The sequence below is a fragment of the Labrus bergylta genome, chromosome 20 (genome assembly GCF_963930695.1).
Source record: "Labrus bergylta chromosome 20, fLabBer1.1, whole genome shotgun sequence".
NCBI lineage: Eukaryota > Metazoa > Chordata > Actinopteri > Labriformes > Labridae > Labrus > Labrus bergylta.
The window spans coordinates 10,738,881-10,748,654 of NC_089214.1; the positions used below are offsets into that span (position 1 = coordinate 10,738,881).

Here is a 9,774-nt window from a genome sequence, read left to right on the forward strand (position 1 = left end):
CCTCGGATTGTTGTGAGAGATGAGTTGAATGCCTTGCTAGCTCACAGTTTGCCTCCAAACTCAAAGTTTTCGCAGGAACAGACAGTCTCCAAAATGCCGAGGCTGGAGGTCAGTGGAAACGGCTTTTTATTTGCATTCTTACATCAACACGGACGTGACGAATTCCGCCGTTAATTCGCTTAACAGCTGGCTCGGCAACGGGAAAGCTTAGCTCGCTGGCTAACAGCTAACATAAAGCTTAGCTGAATAATTAACAGGCAGTGTTGCTTGTTTCGTCTTTTAATGTGGGGACGAGATCACTGTATGCACATTGATTGATGTCAAACTTAACAACATTTCCTGTTACTTGTTGAAAAGTCTGTAAGTATGATGTTATTTGAAGGTAATTTAGTAGGTTTACTGTAAAGCTACACCAGCTTGTTAGCATCTAGTAGTTGTGATGAAGGTTTGCTTAACAAGGGCTTTAAATGCTTGACTTCTCATTACACGTCAGTCTTCCTGCAGGGTTTTTTTTTTTTTTTACATCTGAATGTGTTTTTGTCATTGCGTCATGGTGCTCAACATTGATCCTGGTGTGGATGTTTTGATTTCATTGCAGGCAGAGCACAGAAGAGGTTTAAGGTCAGTCTGTTGAATGTGTTGACTTATCAACCAGGCATCTATTGGTGCAGGATGCCAGAGATGACTGAAACCAAAACATCTGGTCGTAAAGCCAAGTAAGGATGCTTGATCTGCTCTGTATTGTTGTTGTTTTTAACCAAATAATGAGTCAGGATGAACACAGCTGAATGTGAGTTGTTTATCCGCTTTTACAGAAAGAAGAAAAACAAAGAATCTCACAATGCAGGTGAAATAACATTTCCTCTTGTGCTTTTGCTGCTTAGTCAACATATACGTGTTGTCAGGAGTTTCTAAGGCTGGCGGTGACTTTATGTGTTCGGAAACATTCAAGTTTGCTTTCTTTTTTTTTCTAGTTGAGAGACACAGAAAGGAGAAGATCAATGCTGGAATAAACCGCATTGGTGACCTTCTGCCCTGTTCCCAGGCGCTTAAACAGGTAAGAGACAAGCTGGGCGTTACTGCTGCCATTAGGCTCAACTTACAGTTTGGTGTTGTGTTGCAGTCTTGTAATATCTAACCTTTTTTTTTTTTTTTTTATCCAATTTCTACAGAGCAAAAACATGATCCTAGACCAGGCTTTTTGCTACATCGCTGAACTGAAAAAACAAAATGACGCGATGCTTCTGGAAGGAGGAGATAAAGTTCAAGGTGAGGTTTAATTCTCTCATTGATGTTTACATTTTTAATTGTACTTGAAGTTACAAGCGTGTGATTAGACAGTATGTGAGTTTTGAATAATTATTTAATGGCTAAATTCACTCTGTTGATGATTCATTTATGCTTCGTCTCTGCAGGGGAAGAGATCAGGCGGCTCCGGCGGCAGTTGGAGGAGCTAAGGAAAGAGAGTGCTCACTACATCGAGCTCCTCAAAGCCAATGATATCAACATTTTAGAAGACCCCACCATTCACTGGAAGGGAAAGCAGCGCTCCGCCAAGGTGGCTAAGGTGATCCCAACTCACCAACTTCCAAAGGGGATCATCGTCTATTCCAATGGGAATGTGATATGCCCAGCAGGGAAGGAGAGTAGTCCAGGGAAACAGGCTTCTAAAACCTTAAGTCTTCAGCCACCTTCTGAGGTCTGCACAAATTTAAGGGTTAACGGTACCGTGCTGCAAGTCAGTACCTCTTCTCCCACCCCTGCACTTCTCCCTGGTTCAACTGCCACACCCACCCAGTCTACGCCAGGCTTGAGAATGATAGAGCAATGTGTGGTCGAGACCTCGGCTGCAGGAACTTCTTTGCCACCCTCTGTGTCTTATATCACCCTTCAGATCCCTGCTGCAACCACAGCCCTTCCCCAGCCAACACAGCCTGCTGTCCCAGTCCAGACCCTCACTGTAGCAGCCACTTCAGCCTCACAGATCCCCTTTGTAAGCCCCGCTCAGCCAACTCCCACTCCTACAGCTCTTACCCAGACTTTAAATACACCAAAAGCAGCAGCCTCGGAGGCTGGCTCGTTGGTCACACAGGACACTGCCATCAGGACTGTAAGTTACACTACAATCCCTAACAGTCAAGCCCTTCTTAGAGCAGGGGCAGCAGGAAGCACACAGACTACTTGGACAACGCTGCAGATGGCAGGGAACACAGTGCAACCGGTGTGTCAGAGTGTCCCCACCCCAGAAGTCATCACCACCAGCCAGGCTGTGCAGCAGGTAACGGTGTGTCCACTGGGTAACAAACCTTCTGTTCAGCCCATCCAAATACAGATGCAGCCACATGTGCCCGTACAGCAAGCCCCAATAACAGCTCACATTCAAGCACAGCCCTTTCAAAGTCCACCCCAGCTGCGGCCTGTGATCCTGAACCATGCAAAACCTCAACCTGTCATAGCCCCCCAACCGCAGTGTGCTGTCCTCCCCCAGCCAGCTGTCGTTGCCCATCCTCATGTGTCGCAGCCCCAGCCTGCTATACTAACACCAGCATCATTGGTTCCACATCCTCATACAGCTCTTATTTCTCAGCCTCAGCCCCTCCCCCAGCCAGCGCTGGTTCCCCAACCACAGGCCACAGTGCTACCCCTTCTTCAGACCATGCAGGTGCTGCAGGTCAACCCCACCAGTGGGACAGCCTCAGGTGTATCAGCACCTCAGAACACCAACAATCCAAGCGTAGTTTTTCTTCAACAGGCTAGTGCTTGCCCATCCCAGTCAGTTTTAAGAGAGGAAATTACCAATCAGACACCCTGTCAGCATATTGTAATTATCCAGGCACCTAATCAGGTTGCGCCAGCCCCCCAGACTCCTCAGGTTGGTGTGGTGCCTGCTGCAGTTCCTGGTATGCCCACGCAAATACCCACAACCAGCAGTACAACATCTTGTACTGCTTCAATGCAGAGCGTTGGGGGAAAGCAGCTAGTGCACATTCTGCCACGCCCTATTCAGCCCCAAATGAACCATCCCCTTCAGGTCCCCCATGCCTCCTCCTCTTCCCCACCAGTTCCTCCAACCCCACAGACGATTACTGTAAATGGTCAGGTGTTTGCGCTGCAACCCATGAAGACCTCTGACAAATCCAACTCCCAGGGTGGCCAGACTACACTTCAGCTGGTCCAGCCTACCACCACAGAGGAACCAACTACCAATGTGGCTCTCAACAGTTTAGGGGCGCTCAGCAGTCTAAATCAGAGCATCTCTCAGGGCCTTCCAATTCCCATTTCAACCCAGAACAATGGTCAGCCCCAAGCTGCTCCACTGTCAATAGTCCAGCAGAAGAAACCTCCTCCTCCGGTGTCCGTCACTGGAACCACACTTGCTCTTCCTGCCCGACAACTCCAAGTCCCTTGTTTGAACGCAGTCAAATCAAGGCCGGGAGTTAATGCCTCGAAGCCTAAAGGAAAGAGGCTTCGTACAAATCTGAATTCAAAGAGTGCAACAGCAAAAAGGACAAAAGCAGCGAAGAAAAAAGAGCTCAGTGAGGCACAGCCTACTGTTGCTGCTTTGGATACGCCCATGGCTGCTGCAGGAGAAGATCAGACCGTTCAAGTTGCGACATCTCAAGTTCTACAGTCCTCAACTGTAAAAGTCACAGAAATCCCCCCCTCTTGTTCGACAGCTGTCACAACTACAGATTGTGGCGCCGCTTTCGAAAATGTCAACTCTATTCAAAACACTGAGGTAATGGTTGTGTGTAGTTCTTCTAATGAGTCAAATGCTGTAAGTCAAAGTCAACCCAATCCACAGAGTAAAAACTCTGTAAGTGAAACTCAGACTGGTGTAACTACTAACACCAGTGACATAGCAACTGCAGTCACAACGGTTTACGCCCCATCGGTTAAGCCATCAGCTAGTGCAGCTGTGGACACCAAGAGTAAACCAGCTGTAGTTTCTGGCGGCGACTCATCTGCCTCTGAACCCTTAGTTCCAGAGGCTAACCAGCCAACCGTGAATAAAACAGCTAGCACAATACAAATAAAATCAGCTGCCACACCTGCTATTTCCAGGCAGAGCAGGCCTGTGGTCGTTTCCGCAGATGCTGCTGAGGCCCTGTTTTCTTCCACCTCCGTTTCTACTGCATGTCTAACGCCAGTGTGCACAAGCACTGTCAAAGTAACTGCCCACGTGTCTTTAGATCAGGGGTCCCAGCAGAGTACAGTATGTGGTCCCCAGGTATCGAATACCCACGCTCCTCTGTCCTACAATACATCTGAATCTCAGCGCACACCTGCTCAATTGGTTTCCACAACTGTTGCTCTCTCATCACATGCAGCAACATTTCCTGCACCCCTAAGCACTGCTACAGCCCCTTCAACAGGTTCAGAGTTTAGGAAAAGGGTAACGACCAGCAGGGCTCCCACCCAGCAGAAGGACATGCCCAACGATTCCTCCTGTCAGCCAACTGAAGACAAACAACCCCAGCCCCACAGAAGAGAAAAGGAGGCTCAGAAAGAAAGACAAAACCAATCAGCAGAGAAAGATAGCTTGGTGGCATCAACCACTGACACTTCCTCTAGAAAGGATTTTACCCTTTCACAACAGGTGTTCACCAACCTTGACGATCAAACTATAGAGCATCCCATGACATCAAGCAGACAAACTGATTCTCCCATATCTACAGTTGCTGGGGGAGGCAGAGGGTTCTCTGTGGCCTCCATGCTTCCTCAGGGCCATAGTATCAGTGCCTCATCCGGCTCTTTTGGGACATTTACATTCACATCGGAGCAGGCAGAGATGCTGGCCTTGGCCATGCTGGAACAAGACAGTCCAGGGAGGCGGAGTGGGGACAGTGCTGCTTCAACAAACCCTTCCACAGCCACGTGGGAGCCCCCCAAAACCCCACCGGTGTCTAGTGGTAAAGAAAGGGGCTCAACTGGACAGCAAACAAAAGTGACTAAACCCATGGATTCACTAACTGTCAAACCTGCTGTCCAGGTATCTGTCAGTGGGCCCAGTGGAAATAGACATCAACAAAACATCACATACTCGCAGCCTCAGTCTCTCTCCCATGTCCAATCTCAGAGCGGCACTGTGGCCAGCCTCAGTGTCAACAACCTGATCCGTCCAAGTTCCAGCCAACAAGCCTACCCTGGTTCTCCCAGTCTGGGTGGTCAACAAGGCTCACTTCCCTCACCTGCTGGAACATCAGCCCACATACCCCAGCCCTCAAATAATGCCCTCTCCCCTTGCTCAGGTGCAGCTCAGCTGAATGAGTACACCCCCTTAAAAACTGCATTAATGAGGGCTCAGGCTGGAGTCAGTGTTGGAGAGCGACAAGTGAAGATCATCTCCAAGAGGCAGGCCCAGGAGGAGGTGATGCTGAACCCCGGTAAGCGGCCCAAGCCTTGCCCTCCATCGGCTCCAATTGTAAGCCACATGGATGTGAAAGCAGCGGACCACAACCAGTTGATGTTGGGACAGCTGCCCCCCACGTCCTCAGCCATCATGACAAGGATTAATACAGAAAGCGGAAGCTCCCTCTTCTCCACAAACTCCTTCATGAGCTCTGTAGTTCGGCCCACAGATGGCCACTGCCCTCCTCAAGCACCTCCTGAGCAGAACCAGTCAGGTGTGCTCCATCTGCCCCAGAGTCATCAACAGCATGTTGCAACCCAGCCTGGCCAGCACCTGGGAGGAAACCTTTACATGAAACAGCAGCAGCAAGAGCAACAGAGACACCATCTGTATCACTTACAGCACCACCTGACGCAGCCTGACCCCGCACAGCGCCACTCGCTACACCAGAGGGCACTGCAGGAGCAGCAGCAGCAGCAGCAACATCAGCATGTGCAGAAGAAGCGGGGACTTGTCAGAGGAAGTCAGACTGGCTCACCTGCTGGCCTGCAACAGAAGCAGCATCACCTGGAAAAGTCTGGAGTTCAGCAGCAGCACACACATCAACAACAACAACAACAACAACAACAGTCACAGCATCAACAGCACACACAGCAGCATCAACAACAGCCGCATCAGCAATCTCAACATCAACAACCAACACATAACCAACAGTCTCATACCCAGCAGCACCAACAGCAGACACACCCACAGCAGCCCCAAACGCAGCATCAACAACACCAACAGCAGCAGCTACAGCAACAGCAGAGCTCCCATTCCAGACACCAGCAGCATTTGCAGCAGCAGATCCAGCAGCAGCACTTTAGACACCAGGAGAAAAGCTGTGAGGCCCAGGCCGCAGGATCCAGGGGACACCACAGCAGCCACCTCACCCAGCAGGAGCACCTTAAGGTTTGTGTCACATGAAAGAGAGTATTTAACAGCATAAATTGGAAAGGAAGTTCAGCAGTACACAGAACTTGGTTGATCTGTTTTTCTTAACTTTCTATTCAACTAGCAGCTTCTGTGATGAAATTATGAGTTGATTAAACATTGCAAGGTCTTGAAGAGCAGACTAATATGCCAAGTGTTATACAGAAAGAGGTTTATAGCGACAAGTGACAAATTTGATCAGTACATTTTAATTTATCATTTAACCATATCAAACATTGTCTTTTCTCAACTTAATCTGTACCTCAAATTGTATATAATTGTCACTTACCTGGGTAATTCTCAATTGTATGAATTTATAACCAAAAAATCTTAAAAGCTATTTTTAAATGCTTCAAATTAGAAACAAATGTCAAATAGAATTTAACTTTATTAGTCCACAATGCGGAAAATTGTCTTTGGCTTCTCAAGAACCAAAAACATAATGAAAAAGAAGACAACATTTAAGTACAGCAAGAGATGAGGAGAGTCCTTGACAACATCACTGTGGACTTAGTTTGTAAATATCCATCCATCCATGTAAGAAATTATAAATGAATTTATTTTTAGGGTAATCCAGTTGATTTATTGATAGAACTTTGAGAATGTTTGAAAAAACCTTTCTATCCTTTTGTCTTTCCCAGTCTGGTCAGGACCATAATGCTATGCAGAGGATGATGAACTCTAGGACTCTGGACCAGCAGCTCATCTCTCCTCCCAGCAATCCTGTGTCCCGGTCTTCTGATCTGTCCTGTGCTCCATCACGGCAGGAACGTCATCGTGTTTCCAACTACTCAGCGGAGGCACTCATCGGTAAGAGTTCAACCAGTGGTCAGCAGCAGCAGCAGCAGCAGCAGCAGCAGCAGCAGCGCATGGGTCTCCACCTGCAGCCAAGCCGTGGTGCCACACAGGAGCAGCCAGACCTTCGAGGTTACCTGGATACATCACGAGGGAAGGCAAACGTTGCACACAACCAACAGAATCGCCTCCCCTCAGACCATCCAGGGTCTGCTGATGTCCAGAGGGTCTCTGAGTGTCCACCATTTAAGGCCATGGGAGGAGGAGCTCATCAGCTCGGCGGTTTCGAGGCTCAGGTGTCTCGTGGGACTGATATGACGCCAAAGTCGGGGCCACCTTCTCAAAGGGGCCCTCAGGGGCAGCAACAGGGGGGCTTCAGGATGTGTGTTGGCCCTGCAACAGACGGCAGGAACCGTGGGGGCTACAGTACTGCTCATCCTGGCTCACAGGGAATACAGGTCGGGCCGGCACTCCCTCGCGACCAGGAAAGCTGTCACCAGAGTTTTATGCAAAGCCTCCTCTCCCCCCACATGCCTGAGCAGAGCAACCACCAGCGAGCGGTGCAGTGCTGCCCCCCGGTGAGCATGGACTATAGCTGTGGGCCTGGAAGTTCTTCAGGAGACATTCAGGCCAAGAATTCAAGCCCCAGTCTGCCTCAGACTCAGAAGGCCCCAGCTATGCGCCTCGGGGAGGGCAACAAGAGCCACATTTCTCAGGTCAGCAGTAATATGCATGGAGGTGTGCGCGCAGGTCTCCCCCACCCTCCGACGGCACATAACAGCTCTGAGCCAGGACGTTCCTCTGTCCCCTCCAGACCACCGGCTGCTGTTAGTCAGCACTCTCGCCACATCCCCCGAGATACTCAGCCTGCCAAGCTGAGACTCGGAGACCGGCCTCGATCAGGAGCTGTGAGGCAGAATAACCCCTTTGAGCCTGAGGGCCACCTACCTCTGCCCTCGGGTGGAGGTGTGCTGCTCGGCAGACCTCAGTCTGGAGGAGAGGCACGCCGCAGCACAATTGTTCGCTTTATGGCAGACAGTGGTCAGGTTCCTAACGACAACAATCTCGTTCCTGAGCAACACCTAACACAAAACTTTGGTTTCCCCTTTATTCCTGAGGGGGGGATGAATCCACCTCCCATCAATGCAAACTCCACTTTCATCCCTCCAGTCAGCCAGCCGAACACCTCCCGTACCCCCTCCTTACTTCCTGTTGAGCCCCAGAACACTTTACCCTCCTTCTACCCGTCCTATTCACCCGCTGCTCACCCCAGCCTCGCCAGTGATGTCACCCTCCAATACTTCCCCAATCAAATGTTTACAAGCCCGAGTGCCGACAAGGGCAGCGCTCCACAACTCAACAACCGCTTCGGCTCCATTCTCTCCCCGCCTCGCCCAGTGGGTTTTGGACAGGCCAGCTTCCCCTTGCTCCCTGATATGCCGCCTATGCCCATTACCAACTCATCTGGAATCACTCCTCACATATCCAACTTCAGCCTCACCTCGCTGTTCCCTGAGATCGCCACAGGCATGCCCACCGATGGCTCAGCAATGCCCATGTCCCCCCTGCTGTCCCTCTCCAACACCTCGTCTGCCGACTCAGGCAAACAGCCCAACCGTCCCGCCCACAACATCAGCCACATTCTGGGACACGCCGGCAGCTCGGCTGTGTGAAGAGGGTCCTGCTGCTTTTTGAGCTGAAACCTCGAAGTAAAGATTAAACTCTTTTGAAGAGTTTAATTTTTAATTTGAGATGTGTTCTATTTAGATGCTTAACATGGTGTTTAAGCATGTCTGTCTACTGTTTGTTTTCTCTGTTTACATCATCACAGTTTCAATCTCAGATTAATTTCCTCTGGCACAATTATGTCAAAGTTATGATTTATGTTACTTCAGAAATCTTTTAATTTTAATGTGACAGAAAAATGTGATCCTGTTCTTTGAACAGTTGGTTAAAGTGACAATAAAACAAATCAAGTTTAGGTTTCGAACTTGAATCACTGGTCACTTGAAGTATCATGGGGTCATTAAGAAACCTTCTGAACAGTAACCTACCAATGTAATTAACTAACTTATATCAGGTTATACTGTACAGAATGAATTTGTTTTTTATAAGAGCTATTTTGTACATACCAATGTTTCATATCAGAATTGATAGATTATGTATGTATTTGTAAATACAAAATTGTTTAATAAAGTTTATAAGGAGACATTTGTAATTGCTGCAAACCAAAGAATTATGTGTTTCTTTCTCCACTAGATGGCACTTTTGATTTATGTAGGTCTGAGGGTCTCGGCAAAACCAAAAACTAGAAGAAAAACTTTTAAAAATATTTTTGGTTGTCACAGAAGTTGTCTACTCACTGCTCCTGTAAGGAGTTTATCTGGTCATGAAACAGGTTGAAATTACTGGTACTAGTGATTCCTCTTTGTAGGCTAAGAAAGCAATTAAGACTGATGTACTATTTATTTTTATAATTTGTAATGCCTGAAACTGCTGCTACAGGATTGATGTCAAACTGATGAGCTGAATGTTGCTTAAACAGAGCAGTTTACTTTTTCTATGGCAAAGATTTGCAGATCTATTCTTTTTAAAAGACCGTACACAGTTAGGGGTTTGTTTTGTCGGAAACGTTTCAGATACTCAGGCAGGAC

At 48.4% G+C, this 9,774-nt stretch overlaps 1 protein-coding gene across 1 annotated transcript; it reads left to right on the forward strand.

Moving 5' to 3' along the window:
* The first annotated feature begins 1 nt into the window (after window position 1).
* LOC109992965 (basic helix-loop-helix domain-containing protein USF3) lies at window positions 2–9,338 on the forward strand. Its single transcript, XM_020645762.3, has 7 exons — window positions 2–108; window positions 599–716; window positions 816–847; window positions 975–1,057; window positions 1,173–1,269; window positions 1,416–6,304; window positions 6,967–9,338. The coding sequence occupies exons 2-7, from the start codon at window positions 673–675 to the stop codon at window positions 8,791–8,793; spliced, it is 6,972 nt and encodes a 2,323-aa protein (XP_020501418.3). The 5' UTR covers window positions 2–108; window positions 599–672; the 3' UTR covers window positions 8,794–9,338.
* Window positions 9,339–9,774: the final 436 nt, after the last annotated feature.

Coding starts and splice junctions, on each gene's coding strand:
- LOC109992965 (XM_020645762.3), top strand. CDS start 673: ATGCCAGAGATGACTGAAACCAAAACATCTGGTCGTAAAGCCAA. Junction 848..974: donor CAAAGAATCTCACAATGCAG/GTGAAATAACAT, acceptor TTTTTTTTCTAG/TTGAGAGACACAGAAAGGAG. Junction 6,305..6,966: donor CCCAGCAGGAGCACCTTAAG/GTTTGTGTCACA, acceptor TGTCTTTCCCAG/TCTGGTCAGGACCATAATGC.